The 23,286-nt window shown below is 38.4% G+C and overlaps 2 protein-coding genes across 6 annotated transcripts in view; one reads left to right on the forward strand and one right to left on the reverse strand.

The window, feature by feature from the left end:
• The window catches only part of MAST2 (microtubule associated serine/threonine kinase 2), a 220,881-nt gene that overhangs the window by 36,501 nt on the left and 161,094 nt on the right, over positions 1–23,286 (reverse strand). For all 5 annotated transcript variants that reach the window (XM_047869664.1, XM_047869667.1, XM_047869663.1 and 2 more), the window contains exon 5: positions 22,605–22,696. In XM_047869664.1, coding sequence (XP_047725620.1) covers positions 22,605–22,696 — 92 coding nt within the window. The remainder of the gene's footprint in view (positions 1–22,604; positions 22,697–23,286) is intronic.
• LOC125172881 (UPF0729 protein C18orf32 homolog) lies at positions 8,396–8,638 on the forward strand. Its single transcript, XM_047871482.1, has one exon. The coding sequence runs from the start codon at positions 8,396–8,398 to the stop codon at positions 8,636–8,638; it is 243 nt and encodes an 80-aa protein (XP_047727438.1).

Below are 23,286 nucleotides of genomic sequence, written 5' to 3' on the forward strand. Positions count from 1 at the left end.
AAAATTTTTTAGCCTCTGACTCCTATCTTTACCCTGCCTTACGCCTGACCCTAACAGAGAGCATACGCACACAAATGGGGGAGAGGTAGAGAGAAAGGGAGACAGAGAATCCCAAGTAGGCTCTGAGCCACCAGCACAGAGCCCGACACAGGGCTCGAACCCAGTGTGAGATCATGGCCTGAGCTGAGATCAAGAGTCAGATGCTTAACTGACTGAGCCACCCGGGTACCCCTATATGCATACATTCCTAATGAAACTTCAGAAAATCAAATCCAACAATTATGAAAAGGGTAATACATTATGACCAAGTATATTTATTCCAGGAATACAAGTTAGTTAAAATAAGGAAAAATCAATCAATATAACCCACCATTATAATAGGCTGACAAGGGGCGCCTGGGTGGCTCAGTCGGTTAGGCGGCTGACTTCGACTCAGGTCATGATCTCACGGTCCATGAGTTCGAGCCCCGCGTCGGGCTCTGTGCTGACAGCTCGGAGCCTGGAGCCTGTTTCATATTCTGTGTCTCCCTCTCTCTCTGACCCTCCCCCATTCATGCTCTGTCTCTCTCTGTCTCAAAAATAAATAAACGTTTAAAAAAAAAAAATAATAGGCTGACAAAAACTATATGATCATCCCAATAGACACAGAAAAAGCACTTGATAAAAATCCAACAACCATTTTTTAACATTTATGTATATATGTATATATGCATAACCAGTGAGATCAGAAAGGAAATAAAATAATATTTATTCATAGACAACGTGATTGTCTAGAAAATCTGACAGAATCTATAATAAAATTACTTATATGAATTTCGCAAGGCTACAGGATACAAGGACAATATACAAAAATCTATTATATTTCTATTTGCTAGCTATAGCTAGCTATTTTTATAGCTATACTTTATGTAATCACGAAGTGAAAATAAAAACACTAGCATTTATTGCATAAAAACATGAATACTTAGGGATAAATGTGTCAAAAGGTGTATAAGAGCTATATAAAACACTGTTAAGAGGGGCACCTGGGTGGCGCAGTCGGTTAAGCGTCCGACTTCAGCCAGGTCACGATCTCGCGGTCCGGGAGTTCGAGCCCCGCGTCAGGCTCTGGGCTGATGGCTCAGAGCCTGGAGCCTGTTTCCGATTCTGTGTCTCCCTCTCTCTCTGCCCCTCCCCCATTCATGCTCTGTCTCTCTCTGTCCCAAAAATAAATAAACGTTGAAAAAAAAAATTTAAAAAAAATAATAAAACACCGTTAAGAGAAAGGCATTAAGAGGTACAAACTTCCAGTTATAAGTAAGTTATGGAGATGAAAAGTATAGCACAGGGAATATCATTAATACTATAATAACGCTGTTTGGTGACAGATGGTGGCTTCAGTTATGGTGAGCGTTAATGTACAGAATTGTTGAGTCACTATGTTTTAAACCTGAAACTAATAAAACATTAATGCAACTATACTTCAATAATAAATTTTAAAAATAAATTTAAAATATTTTTTTAATGGTAAGAGAAATTAATAATGGCCTACATAAATGGAGAAATATACCATGTGTAAAAACATTCAATATTGTTAAGAAGTCAGTTCTCTTCCTAATTGATCTACAGGTTCAGAACAACCCAATCAAAACCTCAGCTGCCTTTTTTTTTTTAATAGACTATTTTTTAGAGCCATTTTAGGTTCATAGTAAAATTGAGCAAAAGGCACAGGATTTTCCTAATGCCCCCTGCCCTCACTCATGCACCACCTTTTTCTATCAACTACCTTTTGGGTAAGCTGATTTTAAAATTCATAATGGAGGGGCACCTGGGTTGCTCATTTGGTTGAGAGGCCGACTCTTGATTTTGGTCCAATCATGATCCCAGCTCCAATCATGATCCCAGGGTCGTGGGATCAAGCCCTGCGTCAGGCTCTGTGCTGAGCATGGAACCTGCTTAAGATTCCTCTCTCTTTCTCTCTCTCTGCCCCTCCCCCAATGTGTGCACATGCTCCCTCTCTCAAAAATAAATTAAAATAAATTAAAAATAAAATTCATATGAAGGGGCGCCTGGGTGGCTCAGTCAGTTGAGTGGCAGGTCAGCTCAGGTCAGGATTTCGCAGTTTGTGAGTTCGAGCCCCTCGTCGGGCTCTGTGCTGCCAGCTCAGAGCCTAGAACCTGCTTCCGATTCTGTGTCTTCCTCTCTCTCTGCCCCTCCCCTGCTCATGCTCTGTAACTCTCTCTCAATAATAAATATATATTAAAAAACAATTTTTTTAATAAAATTCATATGGAAATGCAAAGGACAAGTGGACAAAAAAACACACTGTATGATTCCATTTAGATAAAATTCTACAAAAGTCAAATTAATCTATAAGTGTTGAAAGCACACCAGTGGGTGCCTGGAGATGGGAAGAATTATAACAGGACAGGAGGAAACTTTTGGACAATAATGGATATTTTCACTATTTTGATTGTGGTGATGGTTTCATAGGAATATATATATATCAAAATTTATCAAAAGGTATTCAAATAGGAAAGGAAGAAGAAAAACTTGCACTCTTTGCAGATGACAGGATACTCTATGTGGAAAACCCAAAAGACTCCACCAAAAAACTGCTAGAACTGATACATGAATTCAGCAGTCTCAGGATACAAAATCAATGTACAGAAATCTGTGACCTTCCTATACACCAAAAATAAAGCAGCAGAAAGAGAAATCAAAGAATTGATCCCATTTACGATTGCACCAAAACCCATAAAATACCTAGGAACAAACTTAAAGAGGTGAAAGATCTATATGCTGAAAACTATAGAAAGTTTATGAAAGAAATTGAAGAAGACACAAAGAAATGGCAAAACATTCCATGTTCATGGATTGGAAGAAGAAATACTGTTAAAATGTTGATACTATCCAAAGAAATCTATATATCCAATGCAATCCCTATAAAAATAACACCAGCATTCTTCACAGAGCTAGAACAAACAATCCTAAAATTTGTATGGAACCAGAAAAGACCCTGAATAGCCAAAGTAATGTTAAAAAAGAAAACCAAAGCTGGAAGCATCATAATTCCAGACTTCAAGCTATATTAAAAAGCTGTAATCAGGGGCGCCTGGGTGGCTCAGTCAGTTGAGTGTCTGACTTCGGCTCAGGTCATGATCTCGTGGTCTGTGAGTTTGAGCCCTGCGTCAGGCTCTGTGCTGACAGCTCAGAGCCTGGAGCCTGTTTCAGATTCTGTGTTTCCCTCTCTCTCTGCACCTCCCCGGCTCATGCTCTGTCTCGGTCAAAAATAAATAAACATTAAAAAAAAAAAAGCTGTAATCATTGGGGCACATGGGTGGCTCAGTCAGTTAAGCGTCCAACTTCAGCTCAAGTCATGATCTCGCAGTTCATGAGTTCAAGCCCCATGTCGGGCTCTGTGCTGACAGCTAGCTCAGAGCCTGGAGCCTGCTTTGGATGCTGTGTATCCCTCTCTCTCTGCCCCTCCCCCACTCACACTCTCTCTCTCAAAAAAAATTTTTTTTTAATTAAAAAAAAAAAAAGCTGTAATCATCAAGACAGTATGGCACCCGGCACAAAAACATACACCCAGATCAATGGAACAGAATAGAGAACCCAGAAATGGACCCACAAACATATGGCCAACTAATCTTTGACAAAACAGGAAAGAATATCCAATGGAAAAAAGGACAGTCTCTTCAACAAATGGTATTGGGAAAACTGGACAGCAACATGTAGAAGGATGAACCTCAACCACTTTCTTATACCATACACAAAAATAAACTCAAAACAGATGAAAGACCTAAACATAAGACAGGAAACCATCAAAATTCTAGAGGAGAAAACAGGCAACAACCTCTTTGACCTTGGCCACAGCAACTTCTTACTAGACATGTTTCCCGAAGCAAGGGAAACAAAAGTAAAAATTAACTACTGGGACCTCATCAAGAGAAAAACCTTTTGTGCAGTGAAGGAAACAATGAGCAAAACTAAAAGGCAACCTACAGAATGGGAAAAGATACTTGCAAATGACATAACAGATAAAGGGTTAGTATTCAAAATATATAAAGAACATATCAAACTCAACACCCAAAAAACAAACCAGTGAAGAAATGGGCAGAAGACATGAATAGACACTTTTCCAAAGAAGACTTCCAGATCGCTAACAGACACATGAAAAGACACTCAACATCACTCATAATAAGGGAAATACAAATTAAAACCACAATGAGATACCACCTTGCACCTGTCAGAATGGCTAAAATTAACAACTCAGGAAACAACAGATGCAGGTGAGGATGCAGAGAAAGGGGAAAAATGCAAACTGGTGCAGCTACTCTGGAAAACAGTATTAAAAAAATTAAATTAAAAAATTTAAAATAGAACTCCCTACGACCCAGTAATTGCATTACTAGGTATTTATCCAAAGGGTACAAAAATGCTGATTCAAAGGGACACATGCACCTGAATGTTTACAGCAACACTACTGACAAGAGCCAAATTATGGAAAGAGCCCAAATGATGTCCATCCATCAACTGATGAATGGATAAAGATGTGTGTACACACACACACACACACACACACACACACACACACACACAGGAATATTACTCAGCAATCAAAAAGAATGAAATCTTGTCATTTGCAACAACGTAGATGGAACTAGAGTGTATTATCCTATGCAAAATAAGTCAGAGAAAGATAAGTATCATATAGTTTCACTCACTTGTGGAATTTAAGAAACAAAACAGATGAAGATAGGGGAAGAGAAGGAAAAATAAAATAAAAAGAGAGAGGAAAACAAGCCATGAGAGACTCCTAAATACAGAGAACTGAGAGATGCTGGAGGGGTGGTGGGTAGGGGAATGGGCTAAATGGGTGATGAGCATTAAGGAGACCACTACTGAGATGAGCACTGGATGTTATATTTAAGTGATGAATCACTAAATTCTATTCCTGAATTCATTATTACACTATATGTTAACCAATTTGGATTTAAATAAAATTTTAAACATTTAAAAATTTATCAAATTATATACTTTAAAACAAAAACTTTGTAAGTTAAATTTTATTCATGGTACACAATTTTTTGCTCCTTTTATTCTGAGTCTAGTACAATTGAAGATGGTTCATATTTTTAGAAATTTTAGGTCTTTTTGCAATTTAGTTTTAAATTTATTTTGTGAGTTGGTTTTATTATAGATGAAAAATAAATGTCACAAAGATACATAGCTCCCAATGGAAGAAGTCCATTACTGGCTCTATTTATTAGATCGTGATACTTGTTTTTCAATTCCACCCAAAGGATGGTAAATTTCTATCTTCTTGTGGTAACAAGCAGTTTCTCTTGAAGATGAATAGAAACGTTTATGTTATTATATTTTTAACAAATAGGTTCAAAATCTATTAAACCTTTCACTTGGAAGAGGAGAAACATGTTATTTCCAATGTTTTTATGAGGTAGATTTACCTGTTTTAATAGGTGGCATCAGTTTGTCAACAAAATAACATACAGATGGGAACACATCCAAAAATTCATTTTTCAAAATACTCTTTCCATGGCACAAATTTCTTTCAAAACGCAGCTACTTTTTCACTCACTGTTACATGTCACCTTCACCTTGAAGGATAGACTAAGAGTATCTGCCACTGTTGCCCACCCTCCATCCCCAATTCCTAGGCAGCATACTACTCAAAACCACTTGTTAGCACAGGAAAGTTCACCAAATGTGGAACACTTGACATTTTGTAAAACTGCTACAACATTTAGTTTGACCATTCTTTTAATTTGCCACAAGACAACCAGTAAATTTCCTTCTTACACAAACCATTTCAAAGGTTCCCTCCATATTGTATTACAAAGTTTTGTGAAAATGCATCTGTAAGAGAACAGGTGGTTGCCAGGGTCGGGGATGGAGATGGGTGAAATAGGTGAAGGGATTAAGAGTACACTTATTCTGATGAGCATTGAGTAATGGATAGAATTGTTGAATCACATTGTATAGGTGAAACTAATATAATACTGTATGTCAACTATACTGGAATTAAAAACAGAGACTTAAGTAATAGCAAAAACTGGGGCGGGGGGGGGGGGAATGCGCCTGTAAGCTGCAATATGTTACAATATGATCAAGGGAAATGATGACTGAGGGTATAGAGGGGCTTAACTCTGTTCATGGCATATTATGTACACTTTGTGACACAGGGTTTAATGTGGGTAGTACCATTGTCAATCCATATTAGTACTGGTAAACCTGATTTAATTCTCAATTTTCATTGTAAAAAATAAGTAGAAGTTTTATTATTTTCCCCTCATGCCCAAATGGATTTCTTTAGAGAACCACTTTGGAGAATGTTGCTATTCAAAAATTCTAGGTAGTAGAATGACAAGTACTAAGTGATACATTAGGAAGAAAATGTCCAATTTCAAAATTTAGAATGAACTGAGTAGAAAGAAAAAAGGAGTTAGGGGTTTCTTCAAATAACTCAAATGAAAGGTGATTAGGGCCTCCATATGACCATAACAAAGTCAGAATATATTCACCCAGAATTAGTTTATTAAAGGCTTTCTCTCTCTCTCTCTCTCTCTCTCTCTCTCTTTTTTTTAAGACAGCGAGAGAGCACTAGAGGATGAGGGGCAGAGAGAGAGGGGGAGAGAGAGAATCCCAAGCAGACTCTGTGCTGTTAGTGAAGAGCCCGACATGTTGTGAGCCCAATATCTCACAAACCATGAGCCAAAATCAAGAGTCAGATAGATGCTCAACTGATTGAGCCACCCAGGCATCCTGGCTTTTTCTAAGTCTTAAACTGAATATGTCCTCTGTTTCTCCTCTGTTGGCCTATTTCTAAATCCTTGATGGCATCTGTCATAACTAAAGGCACTGTTTAGTTCATCTTTATTCCCATGTCAATAAGGTAAATACTTGTTAATTTATCAGTTTTTAAGGTTTATGCATTTGTTCATTACAACTTTTTAGAGCTGGTTCACAAATCAACACTTTAATATCAGATATGGCCAACAAAGTAAGGAAATGGTTTGCAAGTTGTGGGGTAGTTGCCAGGACACAGCCAAAACCCCTTGCCTGTGTCTGTGATGGTAATGTCTCACAAGAAAATTCTGTAGTTCAAAAGGAAATAATAATGGATTCCCAGTATCTGAAAGCTGACAAAATAATAAACATTGTAATAAGCATTCCTTCCAACTGGCCAGGCTCCAATAGACTTTTCAAAGGTACTATTCTGACACTAACTGGGTGTACTGAAATTTAACCACACAGAGTTAGTGCAGATCTGACAGATAGGGCAAGGTCCTCAAGCCTGCCTCACTTCCTACACCAACTATAAATCTTCAGGGAAGGAAGGTGGCAAAGCCACCTGTACTGTGGACATATTGACTATAAATTCAGAGGTTTCTACAGCTCCCCCCTCCACATTCAATAATTCACTAAAACAAGTCATAGAACTCAGAAAGCGTTATATTTACTATTACAGTTTTATTATAAAGGATGCACATGAGCAAGGTCAGGGAAGGAATGCAGAGCTCCTGTGCCCTCTTCTTATGTAATCAGGGTGTGTTGCCCTCCTGGCACATAAATTGTTCACCAACCAGAATGTTCTACTCTGAGCTTGCTATCTACAGTTTTTATTGTGGTCTCACTAAACAGATATAATTGATTAAATCATTGGCTGCACAACTGAACTAAATCTCCGGCTCCAATTCCCTCCCCAGGATGGCCCAAAGTTCTAAATTTCTAAACATGCAATTGGTCTTCCTTCCCGGTGACCAAGCCTCCATCTTGAAGCTACCTAAAGGGCCACGTTGAACTGCCCCATTAGCTAACAAAGACACTCCTATCATTCAGGATGTTCCAAGGTTTCTAGAAGCTCTGTACCAGGAACCTGAGATAAAGACCAGAGAAATTGTTTATTATACCACCAGATGCCATGGCCTAAAAAGTTTGTGCTACTTTTCCTAGGTTTTCTCTACTTCTGCAACATTCATTTTACCTTAAAAAGTCAAAATTACTAATATGATGGTTGTAACAGAATAAAATCAATATTTGAATTGGTCTTGGTTTGAGAGAAAATTAAGATGTTAGAATGGAGATGGTTGTGGGGATGGGTTACAAGCATGATGGGGTGTAAGGAGTGCACTTGTGATGAACACCAGGTGTTGTACAGAAGTGCTGAATCACTGTACTGTACATCTGAAACTACCATGACACTGTATGTTAACTAACTGGAATTTAAATAAAAACTTTAAAAAATGGAACTATCCTACAATCTGGTAACTGCACTGCTAGGTATTTATACAAAGAATACAAAAATATGAATTCAAAGGGCTACATGCACCCGATGCCTGATTTTCCACATGGACTGGTGGTCGCGGTGTGGGAACTCCAGCCTGGGAGGATGGTGTGCATCCCTTGCTGCGTCATGGTTCTGCTCTGGATCTACAAAGAATTCCTGGTGCCATACATATGCCCTCTGCTTTCCCCCTTTGTTAGTCGCATGTGGCCTAGAAAAGCTCTTCTAAAATCCCATGATAAAAACAAAGGTAAAGCAGACTGCAAGGGTGCAGACATAAGTGGACTGCCAACAAAAGGACCAAAGGAAATCTCTGATAAAAATAAAGACTTAAAGGGATTGTTCTAAAGGATCTCACTGTTTTAAAAATGGACGTGATAATATGAAGCACCTTGCTTGTAATTGTCTCTGACCTTTTTCTGAGACTAGGATTTGGGATAGGTAGCTTAGATACTTACCCGATACTAATCAGGAAATACATGATATTTATATTTAAAATGTGTTTAGTGGGGCGCCTGGGTGGCTCAGTAGGTTAAGCGTCCGACTTCAGCTCAGGTCATGATCTTGCAGTCCGTAAGTTCAAGCCCCACGTCAGGCTCTGTGCTGACAGCTCAGAGCCTGGAGCCTGCTTCTGATTCTGTGTCTCCTTCTCTCTCTCTGCCCCTCCCCCACTCGTGCTCTGTCTCTCTGTCTCTCTCTCTCAAAAATAAAAATAAACATTAAAAAAAATAATAAAATGTGTTCAGTTATATTTAATGATCTCATTCCTGTGTTCCTTTTTCATTAAGGTAGCTTTCATTTCTATTATTGCAGTTATGAATAAACAGAAGGTTTGTGCCAGTAGGCACTGCTACTAAATCAGTACTCAGAAATCCTTGGGCCTCTAGCTTTTGTTCAAGCTCTTTGAATTTGAGCAGAGTACAATGTTACCGTGAAATAGTGCAATGAGACTATGCAGTGAAAGGAAAAGGGGTTTGGGGGGATGCTAAGGACCTGAAACATAAAGATACAATTACTGCTCAATACAACAGAGAAGCTTACTCAGGAGAGTAGTAATTACTGCTTCTGGCTGTGAGGAAAATAGAAAAGACAGGAAAATAGGGGAAACACCTTTGAAAAATGTAATACTTTAAAGTATCTAATGTACATTATAAAATTCTAATCCTATTGCATTCTTTCTATTCTTACAAAGTATACCAAATACTCTGTTCGGGGGCGGGGGGGGGGGGGGGAGAAAGAAACAGCCTTAGTGTCCATCAACTGATGAATGAATAAAAATGTCAGATACACACACAAACACACACACTGGAATATTACTCGGCCATAAAAAAGAATGAACTTTTGCCATCTGCAACAACATGGATGAGCTAGAGAGTATTATGCTAAGTGAAATAAGTGATAGACAAACACCATATGATTTCACTCATGTGGAATTTAAGAAACAAAACAAAGAGCAAGGGGTAAAAAAAAGAGACAGCGAGATGCAAACCAAGAAACAGGCTCTTAACTATAGAGAATGGATAGTTACCAGAAGGGAGGTGGGTGGGGGGATGGGTTAAATAGAGGATTAAGGGGTGCAATTGTTGCAATGAGTACTGAATGATGTATGGAAGTATTGAATCACTATACTGCATATCTGAAACTAGTATTACACTGTATGTTAACTAACTGAAACTTTTTGTTTTTTGTTTTTTTAAAAAAGAGAGAGCATGAGCAGTAGAGAGAGAGACTGTTAAGCAGGCTCCAAGCCCAGTACAGAGCCCGATGCAGGGCTTCATCTCAAGACCCGCAGATCATGACCTGAGTCAAAATCAAGAGTCGGGTACTTAACTGACTGAGCCTCCCAGGTATCCCAGTAACTGGAATTTAAATAAAAACTTTACAAAATAAGAAAATTAAGATGTTAGAATGTTAACATTTTGAAGAAAATATTTAATTCTTTCATTAAAATTTTTTGTTTGTTTTTGACAGAGAGAGCGCGCGGGGCGCGCGCACACTCAAGTGGGGGAGGGGCAGAGAGAGACACACACAGAATCTGAAGCAGGCTCCAGGCTCTGAGCTGTCAGCACAGAGCCTCACACAGGGCTCAAACCCATGAACTACAAGATCATGACCCGAACCAAAGTCGGCTGCTTAACCAACTGAGCCACCCAGGTTACCCTAATTTAATTCTTAACAATCACATTATTGAGAAGAACTCTTTCATAAAAAGAGCCAGAAATGGATCAACAGGACAAAAAAAAAAAAAAAAAAAAAAAAAGCAAATCTCGTCAGGACAGAAAGCCCAGCGGCCTACAAAGTAGGCTTTTTCAACTTTACCAAGCAGTTTAGCAGTCAGAGGAGGTAGTTCAAAGGCAAGTAGTCATCCACCCCAGAGAAACAAAGTTATAATGAAACATATAAACAGAACTGGGAACAGTCAGTTGACCTTGAACCAGTTCCTTCACTTACACAGTTTAACTAGTTATAAAGGAATGTAAGCATATAGCAAGCTCCTATGTAAATACCACCCAGGTTAACAATACCATCTTCCAAAATCTCTTTACATAATCTTTCCAAAGTCCCTCCCCTTTCTCAATACAGGTTAAACATCATTGTCCTTACTTTTACGGCAATCATTTCTTTACAGATTTATCAACTAAGTATGCATCTCTAAATACTTGAGTTTTTTTCATACAGCTTAAAAAACTGAGAAATAATTAATACATTATAAAATCCAACCTTTTAAAGTGTACAGTTTAGTGGTTTTTAGTATATTCACAAACTTGTACAACTATCACCACTATCTACTTCCAGCACATTTTTATCACTCAAAAAGGAAACTGTCCCTGTTAACAATCACTCATTCTCCTCTCCCATCAAGCCCCTGGCAAACCACTAATTTACTTTCTGTTTCTATGGAATTGCCTATCCTGGACATTTCATAGAAATGGAATTATATAGGGGCGCCTGGGTGGCTCAGTCGGTTAAGCGTCCGACTTCGGCTCAGGTCATGATCTCACGGTCTGTGAGTTCGAGCCCCGCGTTGGGCTCTGTGCTGACAGCTCAGAATCTGGAGCCTGTTTCAGATTCTGTGTCTCCCTCTCTCTCTGCCCCTCCCTTGTTCATTGCTCTGTCTCTCTCTGTCTCAAAATAAATAAACATTAAAAAAAATTTTTTTAAAAGAAATGGAATTATACAAGTAAGTGACATCTCATGTTCTACTTTGTCTATCTTTAAAACTTTATATGAGGGGCGCCTGGGTGGCTCAGTCGGTTAAGCGTCCGACTTTGGCTCAGGTCATGATCTCACGGTCCGTGAGTTCGAGCCCCGCGTCGGGCTCTGTGCTGACTGCTCAGAGCCCGGAGCCTGTTTCAGATTCTGTCTCCCTCTCTCTCTGACCCTCCCCCGTTCATGTTCTGTCTCTCTCTGTCTCAAAAATAAATAAATGTTAAAAAAAAAATTAATAAAAAACAAAACTTTATATGAAAAAAATGTGAAACTGTTTTTATAAAATGGTTCTACCAATTTATATTTCCACCAGTAGTGTTGTAGGATTACCATTGTTTCATATACTTATTTACACTTGGTTTTGTCACTTTAAGCCATTTTTGGTGGCCACATAATGGAGTCTCATTGCAATTTTATTTTGCATTTCCATGATTACTAAAGAGATTAAAGTATCTTTTCATGTATTTATTGGCCATTTGTATTGCTTTTGTTAACTAATTCCTGTTCAAGTCTCTTAGCTGTTTTTCAGTCATGCTATTTTTTATTTTATTGATTTGCTGGAATTCTCTTAAAGATTCTCAAGGCAAGCCCTTTGTCAGTTTTAAGCATCATAACATCTTCTTCCACTTTGTGGCTTGCTTTTTCACAGTATCATCATCTTCTTTTTTTTAAGTTTATTTATTTTGAGAGAGAAAGAGAGAGCAAAGGAGGGGCAGAGAGAGAGAGAGAGAGAAAGAGAGAGAGAGAGAGAATATCCCAAGCAGACCCCACACACAGTACAGAGCCCTATATGGGACTCCAACTCACGAACTGTGAGACCATGACATGAGCTGAAACCAAGAGTCAGATACTTACCTGACTGAGCCACCCAAGTGCCCCCACAATATTTTCTGATGACTACAAAGTCTTAATTTTAAGGTAGTCAAATGTATTATCCTTCTCCTTTATGTTCTTAAAAAATATTCCCTTTATGCTCTTTTAAGATATTCTCCCGCACACTTTCTAAAAGTTTAGTGTTTTGACTTTCACCATTTAAACCTACAATTTAATGTATATCAAATCATGTTGTATACTTTAAATAGCTTACAATTGTATTTATCAGTTATACCTTAATGAAACTGAGAAAAAAAAAATCTAAAATTCACCTGAATTGATTTCTGTGAAGAAAGAGTTAAATCTGGGGCACCTGGGTAGCTCAGTCAGCATCTGACTTCAGCTCAGATCATGATCTCACCAATCATAGGTTTGAGCCCCACATAGGGCTCTCTATTATCAGCAGAGACCCTGCTCTGGATCCTGTTTCCCTCGTGCTCGCACTCTGTCTCTCTCTCTCTCTCTCTCTCTCTCTCTCTCTCTCTCTCAAAAATAAACAATAAAAAAAAGAGGGTTAAATTTTTCAGTGTCTCCATATGGTATACAATTGGCCCAGTGTTACTTTCACCATAAATCAAGTGTCCATATATGTATACATTTGTTTCTGGGATCTTCTTTTTCCTTCTCTTTCATCTACTCTTCAGTACTCCTTATTTAAGTTAAGGGTATCATTACTCATTAATCACCCAACCAGGAAATCTAGAGATAACTAACTCTAATTCCTACTTATTTAATCTCATAAAATTTTCTCATATTCATATATTTTCTCCATTTCTAACACTCCCTTCCATCTTGACAATGGCAATGGTCTCCTCACTGGTTCTGCAACTGCCAGAGTATCCTTACTTTTGTACTCCCAAACACCCTGGACATATATTTAGTAAAGCCCTTAACATATTTAATTAGGTGAAAACTTGACTGCCCCCATGAAGACACACAGCTTCCCCTGCAGCTCTCTCAAATAAGAACTGTTGGCTGTCACACATCCCTTTATATCACTGGACATAGAGGTGGGGTAGGTATTTTGCTGGCTCCTTATGTTCTCTTCCAGGTACTTTCCATCTTAATACCACCGAATCATCCCCATCAGTGTCTAGAAGGCATCCCAAACTTAAATTCCCAAGGATTGGAGATCCTGGAATCAAATGCTGATTTTTTGGGGGATGAGGTTTCTAGATGACACAAGGTAGAAAGATTAGAGGTAGTGCTTAGAGAGCAGTAGGAAGAATAAAACTAAAATTAGTTTAAAACAGTCCAAGTAACTGAGGTACTATGGAGAAGAAGCTCACTAGAAAACAAGAGTTCAAACAACCAAAAGTCCTAAGAACTGAAAAATCAGCGAATGTATTCAAACCATCAAGAATAACAGGAGTTAGAACTGAAGAGTAATAGTGAGTCAAGAGCTAAGATAACTACAGGTGCATTGATGGGTAGTGATACAATTAAATGGTATAAGATTAAAAGGTTGGGGGCATTAAGAAAAAGAGAGAGAGAATAATGAAAAGATAAGGACATCTTCTCTTCCTTTCAGGCCCAATGCTATAAGGCCATGGGAGAGGCAAAAGCTAACACTTGAGAGGGTTGTAGGACAATCTTATTGTAACCTTTCCCTTTCCCACAGGATTCCACTAGAACAAGATTGAGCAGGGGCACCTGGGTGGCTCAGTCAGTTAAGCATCTGACTTTGGCTCAGGTCGTGATCTCCTGGCTCCTGGGTTCGAGCCCCATGTCAGGCTCTGTGCTGATAGCTCAGAGCTGGGAGCCTGTTTTGGACTCTCAGTGTGCCCCCCCACCAAAATAAATAAACATTAAAAAAATTTTTTTTAAAGAACAAGATTGAGCATATAGGAGATTTTGCTGATAATAAATTCCAGAAGGTACATTGGAAGGGTTTCAAGAGTCAGAGGGTTGAGAAAAAGGGGCAAAACAGGAATATTCTGGAATTTATAGGAATTAAGAATGTAGCATACAGGAAAGGAGGGTGCCAGGGGATTCCTGTAGTGACAGATATAAACAGGAATAAGGGATGATGAAATTAGCCCTAGTGGATTCAAGGGAGATTGAGTGATGAGCCTGCAAGTGTTAGGGAGTAAAGAGGAATGAATCCTGGGACTTGCTCCAAAGCCTCAAGGAAGTCATACTCTAAATCCCAGTACACTCATTGAAAATTAGATGATATTTAACAAACATCATATAAACATACATGCCCACTGACCTGTTAATCTTATTCCAAAAATTTACACAGTATATTCCATGACTCACCAGTTTCATGTCTACATACACAGGCAGAGAATCCGTAAGGACACAGTTGAATTCTACAGCACCACCAATCAACTGGACATAACTGACATGTATAGACTACTTAATCCAATGACAGCAGAACACACATCCTTCTCAGGATCACATGGAGCATTCACAAAGATAGACCACATTCTGGACCATAAAGCACATCTTAACAAATTTAAAAGAACAGAAATCATACAATGTCTACTTTTAGATCACAATGGAAGCAAACTAGTAATCAATAACAGAAGATAAGTGGAAAATGGCAAAATACTTGGAGATTAAAAACACACTTCAAAATAACACATGAGTCAGAGAAGAAATCTCAAGATAAACATTTTCAACTAAATGAAAATGAAAATACAGCTTACCAAAATTTGTGAGATGCAATGAAATACAGCTTTGAGAGAAATTCATAGCCTTAAATGCATATATTAGAAAAGAAGATCTAAAATTAATCATCTAAGCCTACACCTTAAGAAACTAGATTAAGTTTAAAGTAAGCTGATGAAATAATAAATACTTGAGAAGAGGTTAATGAAATTGAAAACAGGAAGTCAACAGAGAAAAATCAACAAAACTAAAAGCTGGTTCTTTGAGAAGACCAACAAAATGGATAAACCTCTAGCTAGGCTAAGAAAAAGAGAGAGAAGACAGAAATCACTAATATTAGAAATTAGGGGCACCTGGATGGTTTAGTCGGTTAAGCGGCCGACTTCAGCTCAGGTCACAATCTTGTGGTCTATGAGTTTGAGCCCCACATCGGGCTCTGTGCTGGCCCCTAGAGCTTGCTTCTGATTCTGTGTCTACCTCTCTCTCTGCCCCTTCCCTGCTTGCTCTCTGTCTCTGTCTCTCTCTCTCTCAAAAGTAATAAACATTAAAAAAAAATTTTTTTTAAAGAAAAATTAAACAAGAGACATCATTACAGAGTCCATGGACATTAAAAGGATAATAAAGCGATGCTGTGAACAGCCCTGTGTCCATAAATATGATAACCTAGATTAAATAGACCAATTCCTTAAAAATCAAAATCTACCAAAGCTCTGGCAACAAACAGGCAATCCGACTAGGCTTCTATTAAAGAAAGTAATCAATAATTAATAACCTTCCAAAACAGAAAATACCAGGCCCAGATGTACTCAATCAAACACTTAGTAAGAAATTATAACAGCACTCCACAATCTCCTCCAGAAGACAGAAGCAGAGGGGACTTAACTTACTCTATGAGCCACAATTATCCTAATACCAAAACCAGGCAAAGACATTACAAGACAAAAACTAAAGACCAATCTCTCTCATGAAAGATGTAAAATCCCCCCCCCCCAAATATTAGCAAATGAAAGCCAACAATGCATAAAAGAAATTATACACCATAACAAGGGGGGATTTATTCCCAGGTATGCAAGGCTGGTTCAACATTTGAAAATTAATCAGTGTAATCCATCAAACCAACAAGCTAAAGAAGCAAAATCAAATGAGCATATTGGGACCCCTGGGTGGCTTAGTCAGTTGAGCATCTGACTTCAGCTCAGGTCATGATCTCACAATTCATGAGTTTGAGCCCTGCATCAGGCTCACTGTTCTCAGTGCAGAGCCTACTTTGATCTTCTGTCCCCCTCTCTCTCTCTGCCCCTCCCCAGCTTGTGCTCTCTCAAAAATAAATAAAACATTTAAATTTTAAAAATGATATTAACAGATGCAAAAAAAGTATTTGATAAAATCCAAAACCCATTCATGATTTTAAAAACTCAGCAAATTAGGAATAGAAGGAAAAGTTCATCAATTTGATAAAGAACACTTACAAAAAACCTACAGTTGTCATCATACTTAATGGTGAGAAACTTGAAACTCTCCCACCATGTGGTACCTCCTCACCACTGCTTTTCAACGTTGCAGTGGAAGTCCTAGCTAATGCAGTAAGATAAGGAAATAAAAAGTATACAGATTGAGAAGGGAGAAATAAAACTGTCTTTGTTCACAGAAGACATGATAGCCTATAGAGAAAATCTGAAAAAAAATCAGAAAACATCCTAGAACTAATAAGCTATTACAGCAAAAATTCAGGACACAAGGTTAATCTACAAAAGTCAACATTTTACTATATACTCTCAATGAACATGTGGAAATATAAATTAAAAGCCTATTGCCATTCACATTACCACTCCCCAAAAATGAAATACTTAGTTATAAATCCAACAAAATATGTGTAAGATCTAAATGAGGAAAACTACAAAGTTCTGATGTTTGATATCAAAGAAGAACTGCATAAATGGAGAGGGATTCCATATTCATAGATAAGGGGATTCAATATTGTCAAGGTGTCAGCTCTTCCCAACTTGATCTATGGATTCAACACAATTCCAATCAAAACCCCAGCAAATTATTTTGTGGACGTTGAGAAACTGATTCTAAAGTTTATATAGAGAAGCAAAAGACCCAAAAATAGCCAACTCAATATTGAAGAAAAAGAACAAAGTTGAAGAACTAATGCTATCCAACTTCAAGACTTACTATAAAGCTGTGGTAATCAAGACTGTGTGGTGCTAGATAAAGGAAAGACAGATTAATGGAACAATATAGAGACAGAACAGACAGGCAGAAACAAAACCACATAAATACAGTAAACTGATCTTTGACAAAAGAGCAAAAGCAACAAAACAAAACAAATTAAAAAAAAAACACAATCTTTTCAACAAATAGTGCTGGAACAAGTGGACATGCACAAGCAAAAAAAAAAAAAAAAAAAAGAATAGATATAGACCTTCATAAAAACTCAAATGTATCACAGACCTAAACCTTGATGACCCTGGCTATGGCAATGACATTTTAGGCACAACACCGAAGGCATGATCCATGAAAGAAACAATTAAGTTGGGTTTTCATTAAAATTAAAATTAAAAGCTTCTGCTATGCAAAAAAGAATAAGGCAACAAGCCAAAGACTAGGAGAACAGGTTTGCAAAAGGCCTCTGATAAAAGACTGTGATCCAAAATAATACAAAGAACACTTAAATCAATGATAAGAAAACAACCTGATTAAAAAACAAGCAAAAAATGTGAACAGACACGTCACCAAAGAAGATGACAAGTAAGCATATGAAAAGATGTTCAGGGGCACCTGGGTGGCTGAGTTGGTTAAATGTCCGACTCTTGATATCGGCTCAGGTCATGATCTCACCAATCAAGAGACTGAGCCCCGCGTCAGGCTCTGCACTAACAATGTGGAGTGTGCTTGGGATTCTGTCTCTCCCTGTCTCTCTGCCCCTCCCCTGCTTGTGCAGGCGCTCACTAGTTCCCTCTCTCTCAAAATAAACATAAAAAGATGTTCAACATCATATGCCATTAGGGATATGCAAATTGAAACGAGATATCACTACAAACCTATTAGAATAGCCTAAGTCCAAAACACTGATAACATCAAATGTTGGTGAAGATGTGGAGCAACGGGAACTCTAACTCACTGCTGGTGGGAACGCAAGATAGTACAGACACTTTGGAAGATAGTTTGGCAGTTTCTTACAAAATTAAACATACCCTTAACCACATGTTCCAGCAATCAAGCTCCTTGGTATTTATCCAAATGAACTGAAAACTTATGTCCACAAAAACTCTGCACACAGATGTTTATAACAACTTTATTCATAATTGCCAAATTTGGAAGCCACCAAGATATCCTTCAGTAGGTGAATGGGTTAATAAACTGTGGTACATTGGACAATGGAATATTATTACTCAGTGCTAAAAAGAAATGAGCTATCAAGGCATGGTAAGACATGAAGGACTCTTAAAATCTGAAAAGGTCTCATACTATATTATTCCAACTATATGACATTCTGGAAGAGGCAAAACTATGGCAACAGTGAAAAGATTAGTGGATGCCAGGGGTTAGAGGTAGGGAGGGATGAAAAGGCAGAGCACAGGGAGTTTTTACATCAGTGAAACTATTCTCTGTGATAATACAATGACAGATACATGTCATGTACAACACCAAGAGTGAACTCTAATGTAAATTATGGAGTTTGAGGGATAATGATGTGCCAGTGTAGGTTAATCAATTTTAACAAATATACCACTCTGGTGCAGGATATTGATAGTGGGGGAAGCTATATGCTATGGGACAGGGTATATGAGAACTCTCTGTGTTTTCTGCTCAATTTTGCTGTAAGCCCAGAAACTGCTCTAAAAAACAAAGTTTATTAATTAAACAACAACAACGAACTAGGAAGGTTCTATTTCCAGAATTACTAAGTACCTACTAAACTGACCTTGTAGTAGTTATAATCTACTTACACATAGTAAGTATTTAATAATAAATTGAACTGTATGGAATAAATAGACCTACTTTCAAGTCAACAGGCCTCACATTACTCAACAGATTCCAGACTTAAAATTAAAGTTGAAGGGTCTTAGGATATCCTGTGGACCCAAATATCACGATGTATTAAGACTGGAGGATATAATCTAATGTGAAGTTTGATTTGCATGGAACAATCAGTGCTGCTTTTCTCAACATCTAGGTAAGTAGAGAGTCTACAGCCATGAATTGGGCTTTTAAGTCAATTCTTCCCTGGGTCTGAGGCCCACCTGGATTTTCTACAGTGATCTGGGGAGAGATGATGATGATGACAGGTCACATTTATGGAGTACAAACTATGTTACATGTATTAACTCAAAGCTAGAGTCTACAGCCCTAGGCAGGCTGAAAAGAGCAGATGATGTTCTCAATCAAAGCCACTTGAATAGGGAAGATTTAGTCCTGAACTGCCAGGAATCTAAATAAAGAGACAATCATCTCAGAGAGGAGCAGGCACTAGTAACATGCGCAGAATTCATATTATAGTTATGAAATAATGTATAAGGTCTATACAAGCTAAATTTATTTCTATAGATGAAAAGGCCAGGTCAGAGATATATGCCGTTTTTACAAAGTTCCAGTGTAGAGTGCACATAATCCAGTCAATTTGAGGGGGAACATACCCAAACACAATGAGAGCTTTACTTTACAGGCTCAGTATGCCTCCAATTCCCTGGTCCCCCCTGTGCTCTTGTGGTGTCTTCTAATATGAGAGTTAGTGTTTGAGAGTTTTATTGATTTCTGGAGAAGGGCCATGAGCACACTGAACAGCTGGATTTGAGCCCAGTAAAGTGAGACCTTTGTCCCAAGGACAAAAATCAATTTCAGAACCACAAGACTCTCATTGTACTTAGACAACTACTCCACATGCACCCTCATTTTCCTTCCTCCAAAGACACAGTAAACTGTGAGAAAAGAGACAAACCCAAGTGAAACAGGTCTGTCTTATCTGGCTTGATGACGAGCTGTTTCACTGCTGTGGTTTTTGTTTGTTTTTTTAATGTTTATTTCTATTTTTTTTCTATTGTAATCTGTACTTTTATGCTATTTTTTTTTAATTCTCTTTCAATTCCTAAACATACATCCTTAGTTGAAATATTGCCCTATGCTCTGTGGACAATTTACAAACACTTAAAATATTTTCCAGGAAAATTTCATTTCATTTCAACTTGTGAATCCTTTAAGCCTTTTTTTTTTTTTTTTTTTTTTTTTAATATCCAAGTTAGTTAGCATACAGTGCAATAATGATTTCAGGAGTAGATTCCAGTGATTCATTTCCTATGTATAACACCCAGTGCTCATCCCAACAAGTGTCTTCCTTAATGCCCCTTGTCCATTTAGCCCATCTCCCCACCCCAAACCCCTCCAGCAACCCTCAGTTTGTTCTCTGTAAGAGTCTCTTATGTTTTGTCCCCCTCCTTGTTTTTGTATTATTTTTGCTTCCCTTATGTTCATCTGTTTTGTATCTTAAATTCCTCGTATGAATGAAGTCTTATGATATTTGTTTTTCTCTGACTAGTTTCACTTAGCATAATACCCTCTAGTTCCATCCACAGAGTTACAAATGACAAGATTTCATTCTTCTTGATTGCCGAGTAATACTCCATTGTATATATATTCACCACATCTTCATCCATTCAGCTGTCAATGGACATTTGGGTTCTTTCCATACTTTGGCTATTGTCGATAGTGCTGCTATAAACATTGGGGTGCATGTCCCCCTTTGAAACAGCACACCTGTATCTCTTGGATAAATACCTAGCAGTACAATTGCTGGGTCATAAGGTAGTTCTATTCTTAATTTTTTGAGGAACCTCCATACTCCTTTTCCAGGGTGGCTGTACCAGTTTGCATTCCCACCAGCAGTGCAAAAGAGATTCTCTTTCTCTGCATCCTCGCCAACATCTGTTGCTCCCTGAGTTGTCAATTTCAGCCATTCTGACTGGTGTGAGGTGGTATTTCATTGTGGTTTTAATTTGTATTTCCCTGATGATGAGTGATGTTGAGCATCTTTTCCTGTGTCTGTTAGCTATCTGGATGTCTTCTTTGGGAAAGTGTCTATTCATGTCTTTTGCCCATTTTTTTCACTGGATTATTTGTTTTTTGGGTGTTGAGTTTGGTAAGTGCTTTATAGATTTTGGATACTAACCCTTTACCTGATATGTCATTTACAGATATCTTCTCCCATTCTGTTGGTTGCCTTTTAGTTTTGCTGATTGTTTCCTTCGCTGTGCAGAAGCTATTTATTTTTATGAGGTCCCAATAGTTCATTTGTTTATTTCTATTTTTGAAAGAGCACAAGCAGGGGAAGGGCAGACAGAGGGGAGGGGCAGACAGAGGGGGACAGAGGATCTGAATCAGGCTCTGTGCTCACAGCAGTGAGGGCTTGAACTCACGAACTGTGAGATCATGACCTGAGCCGAAGTCAGAGAGACACTTAACCGCTGACCCACCCAGGTGTCCCGCTTTGGTACTCTTTTATTGCCCAAAGACTGACAAGGCCCATGGCTTACCAAACCCAGGCAGCAAGCTCTAAGTGGCTTCCCACAGTTTCAAGCCTGCTCCATTTCCATTACCCCTAGGTCTGGAATTTCCACTGTAAATAATGTAGCAACGAACAGTGTTTAACCGTGCAGCAACCCCTTTAGCAAACGCTCCCCTGGGATGCAAAAATACATGTCTAGGCTAAAATATATGTCTAACTCAAATGAAGTCTTCTGCCTTATAATTTTTTTATATTCCTCAGTCATAGGTAAATAAATCAGTCCTCATACTGGCTAGAGGAGCTCACATTCCAAAAGGAGTGAGATACATGTCTGAATACATGAGATCATTTGCTTCAATTTCAGTATGTGAAATCAATACCAACGTAACTATTCCTCTCACTTTTGTTGACTCCTTTTCTATTTTTTATGAGTTTATTTAAAAAAATTTTTAATGTCTATTTTTGAGAGAGAGAGAGAGAGTGAGCATAAGCAGGGGAGGGGCAGACAACGAGGGAGATACAGAATCCAAAGCAGGTTCCAGGCTCTGAGCTGTCAGCACAGAGCCCGACACAAGGCTCAAACTCACAATCCATGAGATCATGATCTGAGCCAAAGTCAGACACTTAGCCGACTGAGCCACTCAGGTGCCCCTGTTGAATCCTATTCTAACAGAGAGAAAGTTATCAGGATTTCCATGAAGCAGAAAACCATCTTTGTGAGGACTTCCCCTTGGCCATGGTAGGACAAAATGTTAATGAAGCCCTCTTCACAAGGCCCCAGATGACTAGAATCGTAACACACTCTCAGTATACCAGAACAGAGGCCATGAACCCAGGATACATACCTGGCCCCAAGATATGTACAAGACCAAAAGAAAAGGTGGCAGGTTAAGGCAAGAAACACCTAAGTCAAAAACAGACTGAACACATTCTCCCATAGAAAGCATGCCCATGAATTCTGTATGCCTCAGTCAGCCACATGAAATGACAATGTGATGTGCTGAACTACACAAAGTGAGAAGTAGGAAAGAAATCAGGCGTCACTGACCACTCTTTTCATTCTGCCTGTCCTTTTTATCATTCCACCTTTCTTAACCTTCAAGCACTCACCTGTGTGGCCATGGAGTGGTGAGTGTGGCCGTGGTAGTGTAGGTGATGTGCTAGAGGTCACAATCAAACTCTTACGGTTACTTGTCCGACAACTGCAATGAAAACACAAATGTCAGTTATAACAGGGGCCCACCTTGGGCTCAAGGAACTTAAATGGCTATTGAAGAACAAAAGGGTGACACCATTACATGAGCTGAGCAGTATACCACTTTCAACTGAACCAGGTCAGCAAATCCAGTTTGCCCCAGAAAGATTTCATAATTCATTGTGTTCCACCTTATAATAATTTGTCACCGTCTTGACTTTTGTATTACTACTGCACTTTTCCAATGTTTAGATTTTGCTTCCCAAGAAAACACAAGGAGCTCCTCTAAAGGTAACAACCATGTCTTAAATAGTTTCTAAAGAAGAATGATCATGGTAAATTTGATTTAGAAAACAAAAAATACAAGTCACATTCTCATATCTCATAAAAATTAATGTTCTTGCCATAAAAATAAAACCATTAACTTAACCTGTGAAATTTATTTCTTAAAAACTGCTTAATCACTGAATGAAGTAATACTTTCATTTCACCATAAATTTTAGAACAGGCCTGGGTTCCTTCTAAAAACTCTTTCCATTACATGTTAATGCCTGAGGCTTTTTCTTGTAGTTGGGAGAAAAACAAAGCATGATGAAA

The sequence above is a fragment of the Prionailurus viverrinus genome, chromosome C1 (assembly GCF_022837055.1).
Source record: "Prionailurus viverrinus isolate Anna chromosome C1, UM_Priviv_1.0, whole genome shotgun sequence".
NCBI classification, from domain to species: Eukaryota; Metazoa; Chordata; class Mammalia; order Carnivora; family Felidae; genus Prionailurus; species Prionailurus viverrinus.

Coding starts and splice junctions, on each gene's coding strand:
- LOC125172881 (XM_047871482.1), top strand. CDS start 8,396: ATGGTGTGCATCCCTTGCTGCGTCATGGTTCTGCTCTGGATCTACAAA.